Source organism: Festucalex cinctus, chromosome 3 (genome assembly GCF_051991245.1).
Source record: "Festucalex cinctus isolate MCC-2025b chromosome 3, RoL_Fcin_1.0, whole genome shotgun sequence".
In the NCBI taxonomy this organism is placed as follows: domain Eukaryota; kingdom Metazoa; phylum Chordata; class Actinopteri; order Syngnathiformes; family Syngnathidae; genus Festucalex; species Festucalex cinctus.
In genome coordinates, this window is record NC_135413.1 from 31,618,118 (window position 1) to 31,634,998 (window position 16,881).

General features: G+C 38.7%; 1 protein-coding gene across 3 annotated transcripts in view; it reads right to left on the reverse strand.

Moving 5' to 3' along the window:
- Positions 1-16,881, reverse strand: part of LOC144016457 (RNA polymerase II elongation factor ELL) — an 88,401-nt gene that overhangs the window by 59,731 nt on the left and 11,789 nt on the right. For all 3 annotated transcript variants that reach the window (XR_013282914.1, XR_013282915.1, XM_077517627.1), the window contains exons 3-8: positions 6,720-6,841; positions 4,965-5,119; positions 4,842-4,895; positions 3,213-3,469; positions 2,159-2,283; positions 760-880 (exon numbers count right to left, since the gene is read on the reverse strand). Coding sequence is in view for 1 of the 3 variants with exons in the window: in XM_077517627.1 (XP_077373753.1) it covers positions 760-880; positions 2,159-2,283; positions 3,213-3,469; positions 4,842-4,895; positions 4,965-5,119; positions 6,720-6,841 (834 nt within the window). In the remaining 2 variants the exon portion in view is untranslated. The remainder of the gene's footprint in view (positions 1-759; positions 881-2,158; positions 2,284-3,212; positions 3,470-4,841; positions 4,896-4,964; positions 5,120-6,719; positions 6,842-16,881) is intronic.

Sequence of the window (16,881 nt, forward strand, 5' to 3'; positions counted from 1 at the left end):
TATATATATATATATATATATATATATATATGTGCTGTACACAGTCGGTTTACAAATTGAATTGTGTTGCTAAGTGAGGGTTTATTTATTTCTCAAATAAATTTTGGTGGGCGCTTAACAACACGTCTTAACGTCTACGTGAGACAATCAATATGAAGTTCAATGGAAAGTCAATCATCGTATGTGAAATGAAGTCTCAAATATTGTTAGGATATTAACTTACATACTGTATTTTAGGGCTGTGCAATTAATCAATATTCAATTTCAATTAATACAAAATTACAATTACAAAGTCAGCCTATTTGTAAAAAAAAAATAAGAATAATTTTGAGATGTTTGAATTGTTTAAAATTTATACATTTGCACCTTTTTTTTTTTTTTTTTTTTACATTATTTTAAAAATAATTAATTTAATAAATTTTGTTTCATCCAAAAGGAACTTGCATAATTATAGGGTTTCTTTTTTTTTTTGTCTTAATATTTTCTTGATTTGTACTAAAAAAAATAATCATAATAAATGCTCGTCCTAAACATTTTTTTAATGTGCCGACTTGCTGCTTTATCGACTGACTCTTGCTACTCGGCTAGCGCAAAAATGCAGAGAATCAAGTCTCACAAAGTCCTCATTTCATTTCATTCTCATTTATGGTGAAGGTCGTGCTTGGGCACATGCTACCTGCCAACTGAGGAAAATTCCCTTCCCGCTTGGCCTCTTCATCTGAGAGCGAAAACCCCAAAGTGTTGAAGGTGAGCAATTACCGCCGAGAGAGTCTTGGCGGGACTGACTTGCGACGGAGAATCCCCGGCGCTTTTGTGGGACGGCGGGTTGGCGTGGGGACTTTTCAACTGGCCGCCGCCGTGGAGGAGCGGCTGAAGCTTCCTGAAGACGGGACGAAGAGCACAGACAGCAGGTCAACCAGCGGGTCAAAGGGCAGAATGGGGCTCATAAAGCTGACAGCGGTGGATTTATGAGGAGGAAGACGAAAACACATTCCAGAGAACGTTGACACGAGGCGGCGGCAATTATTTCAATCGCTTCAATTACAACAACAACAACAACAAAATCGCCACCGTGAGATTTTGCAGGGATCATTTTTAGAAAATGTCAGATCATTTCACGCGTTAAAAAAAACAAGAATATAAAAGTGCAATGTGCTTACTGCAAAGCAGAACGAGCTTACATAATAGCACATCGACAGTAATCATTAGCTCATTTATAAATTACAACACGAGTTAAAACCCACATGTGGTCAACAATAAGGCTGTGCAATTAAGCCAAATTCAATTACAATTTCAATTATTACACTCCACAATTACAAAATCAGCATCATTGTAAAAACATTTTCAATTCAGATACAAATTAGTATCCGGACTCAAACAAACTCAAGTACAAACAATTTGGATCAATGGCAACCAGGGTTATTATAGTTTGGGAATTTTGGAGTTTTAATTAGTTTTCATGGTGGTTCTGTTAGTTTTTATTAGTTATAGTTATTTAATAAATGCTTCATTCTAGTTTAATTTTAGTTAGTTTCAGTATTAGTTTTTTTTTTTTTTTGTATTACTTGTGCCAGTCACCGTTCTGCTTGACGCGTTTTTATTTACAAAAATATTTTATTTGTTTATATTTTTTAAAGATTTTTTGGGGGCGTCAGAAAACGGTGTTTTTGGTGAATGAAATCAATACATCTCGCACGGATTGTGCAATTAATTGAAATTCTATTACAATTATTACACTCCACAATTACAATATTGGCATCATTGTAAAAAAAATACAAAGATTATTAATACTAATTTTCAGGTGTTTAAAATTATATTTGTACCCTTTTTTTAAATGATTAATTTAATAAATCTTGTTTGGTCCAAAAGGAACTTGTACAGAAATGTATTTGTCTTAATAACATTTTCTTGAAACAAATGATTGTCCTAATGATGATTAATATTTTCTTCATAAACGAGCAGCTGCTCTGAATGAAAAATGTTTCTGGTGAAAGTAGAGAATCGGGTCTTCCTTTTGGTCCTGACTTTTATTGTCCCACTTTCGATTCGTTTTGAAAGATGAACAAAATGTCGCTCAGCGCTGATGAGGCACATTTTGAACACATTTCCAACCAAGTCTGGAAATGTGGCAAAGGTTTGAAATGTCTTTTTCACCCACCTGATCAGAAGCCTGTTGACGAGTTGCTTCTCCTCCTCCAGATAAGCCGGCCAGTCTCTCTGGACGTGTCTGTAGAGCTCATCCTTCAGACAATAGCTGTTGTCTTTCACGTTCAGCTTGCCGACCTGAGAAAGACCCCCCAAAAAATAAAAAAAATAATAATCCTGCATTAATAAAACAGCATGATGAAGAACAACAGACACAACCAACCAAGGTTATTTTAGTTAACTAAAACTAACGAAAAAAAAACAAAACTAATATTCAAAAAACAATTTCGTTATCAAAATAACATAAAAACAAAAATGGTTTTGTTTTTTTCAAAAAAGGAAAACTAAAACTATAATTATAGCAAAAAACGTCCTGTGTTTTAGTCTTTGGTAATTAACTCATTGACTGCCACTGACGGAAAAAGACGTCAAATAATGCATTTTTGCTGGGCTGGCAGTGAATGTGTTAAACACAATGTGCCAATATATTTAGTGATTATATTGCAGCCTCCTTTTTTCCTTTTTTCTTTTTTTAAGGCAAATTTTGCTTAAAAATCCGTCAATTTTGGTTACATCTCATCTTAACTCATTGACTGCCATTGACGGAAAAATAAGTCAAATAATGCATTTTTGCTGGGCTGGCAGTGAATGTGTTAATTTAATGCATGAGCGTTTGGTGATGATTTTAAATGTGATTTTAAATAGATTTATTTTGATATTAACCGGAAAAAAAGGACATTTGAAAGTGTGTCGTGCAAAAGTGACATCATCTCGCAGCAGCCAATAGAAAAGCACCTTCAGATGATGTCGCTCCCATAGTGTTTTTCATGAATATTGTGCACAAGTAATACATATTTAAAAAAATAATAATAATAAAATTAAAATAAAACTAATACTAAAACTAACCAACTAAACTAGAACGAAGCATTTATTAAATAACTAAAACTAATAACAACTAACAGAACCACCCTGAAAACTAATTAAAACAAACTCAATTAAAAAAATAAAAAATAAAAAATCCTCAAAACGAAATCCAAATGCAAAATTCCCAAACTATAACACGGCACCTCATCCAGCACTAAGGTCAGCTCCGTCTTGTCCTTTGGACCGGCCCGCTCCCGCTCCAACCACAGCAGCAGCTCGGGTTTCTTGTACGGTTTCAAGGCCAGCAGATGGATGAGGCGGTCCCGCAAGGGCCGGTGTGCCACAGGGCTGGGAACCAGGCTCCTCTTATTGCTGGGGGAGTGCTTGTTGTTGCTGTTGCTGCTGCTGCTATCCGAGCCTGGAAACGGACCCTGCTTCCGCTGCACCTTCACGCACTTGCCTGACATCAAAAACAAAACAAAAATTTTGCTCAGTGATAAGAACAATCTTGTTGGTATTTATTTGGTATTTTAAGGTGAGGTAAGTTCACAGAACCAGCAGAATATCCAAAATCAAGTCTTCTATTCACTTTAGAGCTGTCAAAATGAACCGATTAATTGATGATCCAATTAAATGGACAACTATTTTAACTCATTCACTCCCAACCATTTTGACGCTCCCGGCTGTTTTACTGGATTTTGACTGATTTTGCTTCAAGGCCCACAGAATATGATGTTCGATTTGCTCGAAAAACATGGAACCTACCAAAAGAAAGATTAGTCTCTTCTTTCATCAGGGAAAAAAAAAAAAAAGTAAGTTTGTATCAGTTTCCGTTTTGCAGCAATCGGCATTAGATTATTGCTTAAAGTTTCATCGTTATTCACAAATCTTTTGAAAATCAGTGTGGAAAAGAGCCTTTTTGCAACATGGCCCTGGTTGATCTCTTATACTTTGCTGCCATCTCCTGGCCGTTTGTGTAATAACTACCATTTCTTCAACCGTTCTTTGGAGTTGAGAGGCTACTTCAAAGCCTTCCGTATGCTCTAGCATAAAAAAATACCAAAAAAACAAAACAAAACAAAAAACGTATAAATACGTCTCTGGGGGCACGGTAATATTTAAACTAGAACGTATTTATACGTTTTTGGGAGCAAATGAGTTACTGATCGAGTAATCATTTGGAGCAATTTTTTTTTAAGTTAAAATTGTGCAAATCTTCTGATTTCAGCATATCAACTGTAATTGCTCACGGATTTCTGTAAGCCTTCATCAAAGAAGACTGATTATTTTTTGTGTTTTTACTTTGGAAAATAATGACCGGACCAGTAACAATGTGCAACATCAACCCCCCCACCTTTTTTTTTTTTCCAATAACTATATGAATAGAATGAACGAATCACTGGTTAATAAACAGTAATATAGGGGGAAAAAAATGCTTTTTTGCATAAACTTTAATACAAAATTGAAATGAATCTGATTAGCCGATTAATCAAATGAATAAACGATAGATTAATTAATTCTAAAAATACTCGATAGTGCGAGCCCTAATTCACTTACAAATACGCATGTTTTTTTTTTTTTTACAGGCGTAAGATTTGATGCAAGCGGTTGTGACGAACGATACGTAGCGCGTTCTTCCTAATCGTAAAAAAGCGCTCGAAACGCTGTGAAGCGAGTCTGGCGGCACGAGTAGCAGTCAGAAAGTGAGAGCGGCAAGCAAACAGAGGCCCTTTCTTTTCTTCCTGTTGCAGCAACTAATTCGGACGGACCGGGCCCGGCACTGCTTCTCGATATCTTACAGGCCAAAATCTCATTCCAACTTTAAGCCATACTTTGGAGGTTGCCGTAGGTCGAAGACGTTGGAACGCCACGTTCCCAGGAAGCGCCTGGGCGGAAAATACATTTGCACAAGACACTCGCACAAACACCAAGGGATGCAAGCAGGCGAGACTTACTTGGCCCCGGTTTGATCTCGATGGCCGAGCGGCTCCAGATGTCCTTCTCCACCTGGGACACGCGCTCCCGCGTGGCCTGGTAGGAGTCATCGGTGGCGCAAACCGTGATCTTGTCCTGGATGCTTCCCTGGCCCTCCAGCTGATCCTTGCCCTCGCTTTCATGCAACGATGACAAACGTGTGCTCGATGACTCGCAAAAGTATTACAAATAGGACAAAAAGCCTCTTTGATTGCTTCTTTGTCAAGCATCATTTCGACGCACACCGGTTGCTGCTTTTCAGGTCTTTACGAACACAACACAAGCGCCTCTTTTGATTTTATTCATGGAAAGAAGGGATAGACCGATTATCGGCTGGGCCGATATTCAGCATTTCGAGAAATATCGGCATCGGCCATTTTGAAGAATCATATGGCCGATAATAGATCCATTTTTTTTTAAGTCTTAACTTCAGGGAACTAATTTAAATGTAAATTAAAAAAAAAAAAAAGTTTTTATTTTCATTTTTGTCGACCCTGGGAACTGTCTGCACCTTCTGTTTTTGATTGAAATTAAAACTAAGATAAGTAAAAATTTAATACTTTGGATATTTTGAAATTTTGGAAGACTTTTATTTTGTGAAGAAAATAATTCTTTGTTTTTATTTAACTTTTGAAAACATGCTACTGCGCCTGGGAGATCCCAGAACTTGTCTATTGACTAAGATTTTGGGGGGAAAAAACAAAAACAAAAAAAAAACTAAAAAATATTTTACTAACCCTAAAAGTTGCTCAATAAACGTATGCTTTAAAATAAAAAAAATAAAAAAATAAAAAATGTAAAATAAAAAGATAAGAGCTGGAGTTTGTATTTTTTTATGTCCCTTTTTAGTGAAATTGAATATCGGCTCCAAATATCGGTTATCGGCATCCTTCGCTACTAATAATTGGTATCGGTATCGGGCCCGAAAAAACCTTATCGGTCTATCTCTAATGGAAAGCACGGGTTTCGTGAATTCTATGAGTCAAAACCACCAACAACTTGTATCGTTTCACATCTTTAAGATCTAGACTGAGTACGGAGTGGCATTTCGAGCACGCTGTACTCAACATGCTCTTTCCATGTATTTCTTGAAAAGCATCGCTTCCGCTAATTTAACGCATCAGGGAGACAAAAGGTCAACCCATCATTACGCGTGACATCAATACTGTACAGATTTCAAGGAGGAAGACATTTTAAATTCCAGTCAGTGGAGTTGGATGCTAACATTCGTCACTCGTAAGCTAACTGGCGACCGGCTAACATGTTCTTTGGATGTATTTGTTGGAAAGCATCACTTCTGTAAATTTAATGCACAAAAGGTCAAACCATCATGACGCGTGACCTCAATATTGTACAGATTTCAAGGAGGACTAGATTGTACATTCCAGTCAGTGGAGTTGGCAAGCTAATGTTAGTCACGAGCAAGCTAGCAACCAACTAGCTAACTTCTAGCTAACATTGAAAGATTAAAGTTACAGCGGTTAATTTATCTCACACTTTTATGGCCTTTAAGAGTGTAATAAACCTCGTGAATTGCTTTCGGCCTCTCAATTCAACCCTTGAGGCGTTTCGCCCCATTAGCTTTGCGCGTACTGCTAATACTGCTCACAAATAATTATTAAATCCTCTTTGAGGACTTATTTTCTTCCCAACTGGTTCTTTCACTGCTTGATGGTCAAGCATGAGCTGAGAGCATTGACATGAATAAACAAACGAGTTTGGTTTGCTCTGCTTACCCTGAAACAAACTGATGAACGCAGTCGAAGCTGGACTGAGGTTTGTCTTTGCTGTCGCTGGACAGGTAGAACGAGAAGACTCTGAATCCGTCGGGCGATTCCGAAGTCGGGATCTTAATATACTGCAAAAAAGTTCAAAATGGAGAGAATTATCAGAACGTCGATCTGGAGGACGGGAAACGTATTTTTTTTGAGCGGTTCAAATCTAACCTCCACAGTTTCAAGTTGCTTTCTACATCTAAAAAGTTTGACAGCGTTTCCTTCCAGTGGCCTCGAACGTGCCTTGTTATGCGCTTGGCATTGCCAGTTTGTTTTGAAATATGCGCGCTTGATCAATCCCAGATGATTCAATGATGATTCAAAATCATTTGAGTGCGGGAAGAAACACTCGATGAACCCGACTACTAATTTATTTGACGACTCCTGACTCGTTTGCTGATGGTGGTTCACACAACCTAAATCATGTGCAATCCCAACGTCGCCATAGAACCTCCCAGGTCAAGGATGGTGACCTGTTGCCATTGGTGGGAGGAGCCTGTCTGAAAGGCAAAACATAACAATGGCAGACAGTTTTTGTTTTGTTTTGTTTTAAACTTGTGCGATACCCCCATTCATCATGGGCTGTCCATGTTCCCATGGCAACAAACTTGCACCAGCATGGTGAAGGCTACTACCTCTGTTGGGGCCGCGTTACATAAAATGACCCCAAAACCCACTTCCGCTAAACAGAAAGTTCAGGAAGTCATTACCGAGCAGGTAATGCGTCCTTTACAACACAGCGGCTCCCTTTTGCCCTCAAAACGGAGCATATTTGTTGATCGAATGTCCTAGATAATAACGATCATCCTTCTTTTACATGCAGGTATTGTTCATTTCGTCAACGGAAACTAAACAAAAATAATTTCGTCAACACACATTTTCCACCGGACGAAAATAGACTAGACTAAACATTAACTCATTCACTCCCAACCATTTTCACTGAAGCGACCCCTTTTGCGCCGGTCTGTTTTATTGGATTTTGACTGATTTTGCAAAGCCCACAGAATATTCTGTTATTGCTATAAAAACATGAAACCTACCGAAAGAAAGATTAGACTCTCGTCTTTCATCAGGAAAAAAAAAAAAAAAAGTATATTTGTATCCATTTCCATTTTGCAGCAATTAGCATTAGAATATTGCTAAAGTTTCATCATTATTCACAAACCTGTTGAAAACACTGGCAAAAAGAGCTTGTTGCAGTATGGCTGATCTCTTATACTCTTCTGCCACCTGCTGGCCGTTTTTTGCAATAACTACAATTGCTTTAAAACGCTTCACAAGCATATTACGTGCCCCTTCATCTGCCAATTATGGCGTAGATTTTAAACATAGAAGGGCCAAAACATCACTAATGAAAATTAAATTGCACTAAAAAAAACAACAACTAGCCACCAGAGGGAGCTACAACTGCACAAATGGAAATAAACCTGACTTCTTTTTTTTTTTAACAGATATGTTGCATTTAAGATACTTGAATTATTTAGCCATTTTTGGCAGTGAAACATTAATATTTTGCCTATAATAAATTTTGATGTTTTTATTATTTTTCACGTGCAATTAGTACCTTTAAAAACACATTTTGCAACTTGCTGTCGACTGAAAATGACATCACAAGTGCTCAGGTAACCAATCACAGCTCAGCTTGTGAATGTCACATGACCAAACCTAGAAAACAGGCGAGCTGTTATTAGTTACCTGAGCCCTTGTGATGTCATTTTCAGTCGACAGCAAGTTGCAAAATGTGTTTTTAAAGGTACTAATTGTACATGAAAAATAATAAAAACATCAAAATCTATTATAGGCAAAATATTAGCTTTTTATTGCCTTAATGGACTAAATAAGTGAAGTATGACTTTATATATCGTGAACATGACGACGACGATATTGGGGCAGTTTTAATATAGCGATATCACGATATTGTGATTATCGTTACATCCCTACTAACTGGTAACTCTGTAGATTTGATGCCAAAACCACCTGAGGGCAGCACAGGCGTTTTTTTTGTTTTGTTTGTTTTTTTAACTGCTGGACTCAAGGAAAACAAATGTCAGGCTGCCCGCGTAGCAACCGTTCGTAAGTGATTGATTAGAAGCTGACTGGCTCAGGGCTCGGCGCCCCTGGCAGATGTGGCAGGCAGGACTACGCCTGTCACAAATGCCCAGTCATGCAGCAAAGCCATAAGCAGTTTTTTTTGGAGCGGCTAGCCAATGAGCAGCTCCTGTCATGCCCCCCCCCCAGCCCCCTCCTCCTGAAACCCAACGCATGCCATTCACCCTACCCCCCCGCATCATCCTCCGCTTCACCACAGCACGGCCCACCCCGACGTCAACACCAAAACCGCAAAACGCGAGGCCACGGACACTTGAGACACGAGGCTGACCATCAATTCTGACCTACTTCTGTCTGGACGCTCGCAAAAAGTGGTCCGCATACGTCTGCTTTGAGGATCGGGGCTAATTAAGAGCCGTGAAAAGCATCAAAGTGCAGGGGCGCGCGAGTGAGACGCGACGCGACGCTTTGAGGGACATCCAGCAGCCGCCGCGACCACAATTAGAATGCAACAAGTTGCCGTGCAAAAATAAAAAAAGACGGGAAAAGTGACAGAACGGCTCCGTGCAGACGGGAGCAGCATTGCAATCGTGCCACCTCGTCCTCCCTTTCTGGCTCAAGGCGGCGGTACGAGCGAGCCTCCCCCCACCCTCAACCGTTACATTCAAACGTGCATCCATGCGCCGCCGTGCACACTTCACATTCTCATTCTAATCAATGTCACTCAGGTCAGACAGTTTGGAGGTGGCCCCCGTTTTCCCTTCTCAAGCTTCATGTAACCAGATGGCGTTTAACCCGTCAGGTCCCAGTCCTCCTCGACGACTGTTTTCATTTCTGGATCACAAGATTAACCCGAAAAACCCTTACAGCGAATTCTGCTTCTATAAAGAAATGAAGCATTTTCATTCGAGTTTTTTTTTTTTTTTTTTTTTTTTATGCACATAATTACAATTGTATTCATTAGTAGAAAATTTAAGAAAAAAAATATAGTAAAAAATAAGAAAATTATTACTTCAAATAAGCAAAATAATCTCTCAAACAGAACAAGACAAAAATTACTTAAATTTACCTGTAAAATTTAGAAAAATAAGAAAATACTATTCCTATATCAACCACAGTGGTCTTAACTCATTCACTGCCATTGACGGAAAAAGACGTCAAATGATGCATTTTTTTTGCTGGTCTGGGAATGAATGTGTTAATAAATAACTTTAAAAAAAAATCAAAGTGGCCCTTGCAGCTTTCTATTTTTCTGTCTGTGGCCCTCAGAGGAAAAAGTTTGGACACCCCTGCTGTACATTATAGCCACAATTTACAATTGCTTCATTGATTTTTACCATGTTTAACTCATTCACTGCCATTGACGGAAAAAGACGTCAAATTATGCATTTTTTTTGCTGGTCTGGCAATGAATGTGTTAAAAATAGTATTTGTATACAAAAAAAAAAAAAAAGTTATATTGACTTTTTCCAAGCTGTAAAAAATTGAACTATTTTCTTTATATATATATATATATATATATATATATATATATATATATATATATATATATATATATATATGTTTTTTTGTTTTTGTTTTACTCTTGGATAATTTTGCCTGAGTGTCAAGCGGGTACGTAAGTAACAGGTCACATTTTTATTGTCTTTGGTATGACCCAGGCCGGGATTGAACCCGCAACCTCCAAGTCTGAGGGTAGGCACACTGAATTTGGATATTGGAATCTTGGAAAGATGACAAATGAGCTTAACGAAGCCACTTTTGTCTGATTGTTTTCATACTTGTGATTTTCCCGTTTATCTTCATGGCCTACGTCACGATGACGTCACGGTGTTTATTGGACGGCAAAAACAACCGCTGGAGGCAACGAAGTGCAGCAAGAAGTAAACATCGCTGGTTGTCTGTTTATTCTATTCTATTTTTATCAGTTTACTCACACATTAACTCAAACGGCCGTTTTCCGCGTCCTTTCCGACGTGAACTTTCTGTGAAAATATGTTAGAACTCACACGCCACTGAGGTGTTTTTGCCTCCAGCTAAGCCCCGCCCTTTAAATTGCGTCACATTGTTTACAAACTTTGAAGGGGTCTATTTCTAGATGATGCAAAATCTTAAAATAAGACAATTCATCTTATGAAAGTCCGGTTCGGGTCCTTTGAAGTTGGTTAGTTGTCGTTTTAAAATGTGGGAAATGCTCGTTTTTAAGCCTCACGGTACTTCAAACTGGCTTGATCAAATCAGATCATTAAGTAAAAAGTATGTAAAAATAAGCACAATGATCTTGTCTGACAATTTCATTTGAAGTAAAAATAAGCAAATTTAGGTTACATTTTGGAAATATATCTTAGTTAAGATTTCGGTGTTTGCAGTGAACAAACGGAACAAGATTGAAGTCTATTATTTGAGTATCCAACGAAAAACCGATCCCAATTGCCTTATTGACTTTTGGTTACAAATGTTCTGTTTACTGTTCCGCCGGGTGACATTTTTAGCACTGTGGGATATATCCTCCTTGCACGTTCGATGGCCAGTTATGTAATCCCAACAAAGTTACGCAACAACTCCGCTGGACTCTGAACATTAATCAAAAAAAAAAAAAGGTTGAGTCGCAGCTTGGAACCCGATGTGTCCTCAAAAGTGCGCCTTCACCTTGACAAACTGGACTAAAACGCTTTCACACCGTTTCAGCGTTTTGTTTTTTCTTGTGTCAACATTTCTCCGAGTGATCGTGCCAATAATGTCGCACTGACGCAATTGTGTGAACTTTAGAACTTGTGCTCGTTTCCAGCATACAATTATCAGCACGTCTCATTTACGCAAAAGTGGCCAGCCCGATGAAACTCTCAAGATGACTTTGGATGCAGTGACACCACATTGTGACAGCAGGTCTGCGATTTTGGGGGAGGGGGTGTAAAAATGACACAGAAATGGACTCATAATAAATCAACAGATCAGAAAAACATCCAGAAAACAGCTTCTACAAGTGAGACCGGTCCGAGCGCTTTTTAACTCATTTGCTCCCAAAAAACGTACAAATATGTTCTATTTTAAATGTTTTGTGTCCCAAAGACGTATTTATACGTTTTTTCTTTTTTTTCTTTTTTTTAATGCTACAGCATACAGAAGGTTCTGATACAGCCTCTCAACTGCAAAGAACGGTTGAAGAAATGGTATTTATTCACACAACTGGCCAACAGGTGGCAGCAGAGTATAAGAGATCAACCGGGACCATGTTGAAAAAAGCTCAATTACAATTCTTAATAGATTTGTGAATAATGATGAAACTTAGCTATATTCTAATGCTAACTGCTGCAAAACGGAAGCAGATAGAAAAATACATTTTTTCATCTAATGAAACAGGAGCCTTCTTTTGGTAGGTTCCATATTTTTGTATGAATAGAACACAATATTCTGTGGTACTTGTAAAATCAGCCAAAATCCAGTAAACGGGAGTGAATGAGTTAATCTATTCTCTTCAAATCTCTACAGTATTTCCAAACAAGTATCTGAATTCACTTTAGGGGTCTTCTTGAATTGATTATAATTACGATGCCCGTCCCATTTGTAACACGACAATCTGCACCAGAGTCCCAAAGAGGCTTAAAACAAAACAAAACACAGCAGTTCATACAGGGCTGCCGAGGCGACGACACTGAAGTTCGAATGGGAAAAGAAAGAGTAAATGAGTCACGGAGCGTACAGGCGGGAAGTGTTAATTTGACATCTATTAACAGCTCGGAGAAAAGCGGTTCCAGCACTCTGAAGCTTATGTCAAATGGGAGCCACTCGTGCGTACCGAATACAAGTCGGAAGCGCTTCAATTTTTGATCCCGTTGCAAATCAAGACACATAGAAGCATTCAATAAATGCTGCTCTTGATCATTTGATAGCCGTCTTTATTTGGATATATGGTGGTCCCTTGAGATACGGCATTTAACTTGTAACTCAAACCAGCTTCCCCGGTTGAAATGAATGGAAATGCTATTAATCCGTCCCAACCTTAAAAACAAAAAAGTTACACAATATTTTTTTTTTCTCATTCACTGCCATTGACGGCAATAGACGTCAAAGATGTATTTAATATAAACATGGGTTTTTGTAGGAGACAAAGATTATATGTCGTTGAGTATTGTTTGTTTGTCTGTCTCGTTGTTCACTTGCTTAAAGGGTAACAATCAACACCAGGACATAGATGCTAATTGTTAGCTCGTGCGCCCATGTTTGAGTTTCCCACTGCATGTTGGCATTCAGGTAGCGTAAGGAAATATGGTTGCTTTCAATACACAACGCCTAATTCTCTTTCTGTTTATTTGGACACTAACCATCAGATGTGTGTGACATTAAACGGGCTCTTTTTTTAAGAATATTGGCTAAGGATGTTTGATACTACTTTTTTTTTCCCCCAGACCAAAATCAGTAGGAGTACTCAAGTAGCAGTAGTAGTACATCTATCTGAACCGCTTATTCCTCAATGATGGATCATTTTGAAGAAAGACCTAAATATCCTAATAAGGGTTGTTTTTTTTTCTTAAAATCGAATGAAATCATATCAGTCCATTCCTAATATTTACCAATTATATCTGCCGTGATTTGAAAGCGAGTTGAGTCACCTGCCACCATAAATCACCCGTATCTCAACTTTGCACTCGCAAGTCAAAGTCATTCAAATAATCGGCTAATTGAAACTGGCTCGAGTCGCTCGTAACGCAAGGCGGCATTGTCATATGTGAGGAATTGTTGAAGGTTCGGCCGCATTCCAAAATGTTGCCCGTCGACTTTGAAAGCGCTCGTGTCGTCCTCATCCCGTTCGAGATATGCAAAGCGGACACGCGTTTGTCCGGCTCGCTTATGAAGGAAAGAATTCATTAAATGGCTTCTTCTTCTCCGCCGTGTCCTAATTACAAGTGTGCAAATTTAATCTGATGATTAATTGCTGAAAGGCTTAATGGGGTATTAGCAACATCCCAATACATGATGAACGCACGGGCACTTCAATATAATTGAGTGGCAGCCGCCCACTGTTTGCGCGCGTTTGGTCCAAGTTTAGCCGTTGGACGAAACGGGGGCAAGCGTCAGTGTAACCGTGTAACCCCCTCCACGATACAATAACTGTTTCTGTGGCCCCGGCCCGGCCACATCTGCTCCTCCGGGCACGTTTGGAGATGTCAAATACTTTCAAGCCGTTGGAAGGTGTGAACTGGACTGGAACAGAAAATCTCGGGGGGGCTCCTCAGCGGTTGATCGAGGACAAAGGGCGCCGTTGCTGATATATATATATATATATATATATATATATATATATATATATATATATATATATATATATATATATATATATATATATATATATATTACGGAAGCATATTACATTCACTTGAAAAAAAATAAAAATAAACTCCTGTTTTTTTTCTAATTTCCCCCCCATTTTACTGAATATTTTTTTCTGTCATAAAAAAAATGTATTCCGAAAAACAGGGGGAAAAAATATTTTAAAAAAAATAAAAATAAAAAATTACTCTGAAAAAAACAGGGGGTGGAATATTATTCAGGAAAACAAGACAAAAAAATTTTTTTTCCCAAAAAACAGAGTGTCAACTGTTTTTTCTGAATAATATTTTATGCCCTGTTTTTCTGAGTAATTGTTTTCTGTTTTTATGAATATTTTTTTCCCTGTTTTTCGGAATATATTTTTTTTAATGACAGAAAAAATTATTCAGTAAGACAGAAAAAAAAAAAAATTGAGAAAAACAGAAAAAAAAAACTCAAAAAAACAAAGCTCCCCAAAAAAATGAGTCAGAAAAACAGGAGTTTGTTTTTTTTTTCAAGTGAATGCAATACACTTCCGTAATATATATATTACATTTTTTTTTTAAATCTATTTTGAACTCCTCAAAGCATATTAAAAGCGGCTCATCTTTGATGGGGTTAAACAGAGTTCCAACCCTTTTAAGCTTCACTGAAGGGATCTGTTTTCACGCATCACCTCCCCCCACCAATCTTGTGCTTTGGCAAACCAAACATCTGCAGGGAGAGATGAGAGGTTAGTTCCTATTTATGTTTTTTTTTTTTTTTTTGAAGCCGAGGCCGGCAACATTCCCAGCTCTGCTCTTCTTCGGCACTGGGATCCTCGGATATGTGATTTGCTGTTAAGTCTTCCACCTCTTGTGCCCCCCCCCCCCCCCATCTGTACTCACACTAGTCCCCATTGTCTTCTCATCGGTGCCTACTCAAGCGTAGCTGCCGTCTTTTGTTCTAGCCTCTTCCCCCCACCGAGCCGAGCCGAGTGCCGCGGCCTGTCGGCTCGCCTGGATTATTCATGAACAGCGGGGACGTGTGGCTGTGTGTGTGTTGTTGTGGGGGGGGGGGGGGGGGATTTGGGGTTAGTGCGTGCGTATGGGGGCTGGCTTCCAGTAAAGCCAGTGCAATGAGGGATGGCCCTAAATAGTCCTTCCTTTTCGGAATGTTCCACGCAGAGAGCGGGGTGGGGGTGGGTGGGGGGGGTGGGTGGGGGGGGCGGGTTCTGGTCGGGGCGAGCGGATTTGCACCTGATTTCCGACTGATAGATTTGTTGACATCATCCGTCACTGATCAACAAGTTCGGCTTTTTCGCGGGATGTTTACAAAAGGGGATGTCACGATATCCAGACGTCACGATACGATATGAAAACTCACGATATGATAATCGGCACGATATTATGGGGGGGACGGGAAAGCAAAATGCGAAATGGGGGGCGGCGTGCACCGAGTGGCTCTCGTCGCGTGAGGATACGTGTGGCGATGTCGGAACATCCCCCAAGGTAAACTGGCTTGTCAATCAGTCTTTCCCGGACGAATCCGTCAAGCTCAACGCATCCACTCCCACCCACCGAAGGTGACAAGGATGGAGACAACAAGCGCCTCTTTTGAAATGCTCACATGATTCATTTGTCTCATTGAAATTATAAATATTCCTTATCTTTATTAGATCAAGTAAAGCGTCGTATGGCGGAGTCTTTAGTTATTAACTCATTGAGTGGCAGCCATTTTGACTGAAGCAACCCCCTTTCCTCCCGGCTGTTGAACTGGATCTTCTTGACTGATTTTGCGAGGCCCACAAAATATTGTGTTCTATTGCTATAAAAACATGGAACCTACCAAAAGAAAAATTAAAGTCTCTTCTTTCATCAGGAAAAAAAAAAAGTATATTTGTAACCGTTTCCGTTTTGCAGCAATTAGCATTAGAATCTAGCTAAGTTTCATCATTATTCACAAACCTGTTGAAAACACTGGCAAAAAAGAGCTTGTTGCAACATGGCCCTGGTTGATCTCTTATACTCTGCTGCCACCTGCTGGCCGGTTTTTGTAATAACTACCATTGCTTATTTGCAGTTCAGGGGCTGCATCAAAGCCTTCTGTATGCTCTATCATAAAAAAAAAAAACATTAAAAAACAAAAACGTCTAAATCCGTCTTAGGGACACTTAAAATAGAACGTATTCATACGTTTTTGGGAGTCAATGAGTTAAGTTAATCCAGAGATATGTTTCTAAATATACATGTTTGGAGGCGCAGTACAATTATTAATTGACAACAAATCAATTATAACACTAGTTATTAATAATTATTTTTGGTAATCGATGAATTGTTCTGATATTTTTTTTTTAATTGAAAATGGTCCAATTGCTCGGAACTTCATCTTCTCAACAGTAAGTGTTGTCCGATTTCTGTTGTGTGCCACAAAAGTGGACTGATCATCGTTGGCTTGAATCAAAATGAAACATTTGTTTTTACTTCGGGGAAAAAAATAAAAAAAAACATTTTATGACATGATGAACCAAAGTAGTAACTGAATCATGATTAATTTATGTCAATTTGGAATAATGTCATGTTTACTGAATAAACGCATGGACATGTAAATCGACAAAATAGTCAACATATTCATTGATAATCACGTTCATCGTTAGTTGCTTTCATTTGGAGATAATTGTCAAAAATGTGCAAAGACCGACAACGATTGTACATAGTTCTGGAAATACAGTGTTAAACTGTTGTTGTTGTTTTTTTTAATCATTTCAGTTTTTCTAATTTTTTTGCAG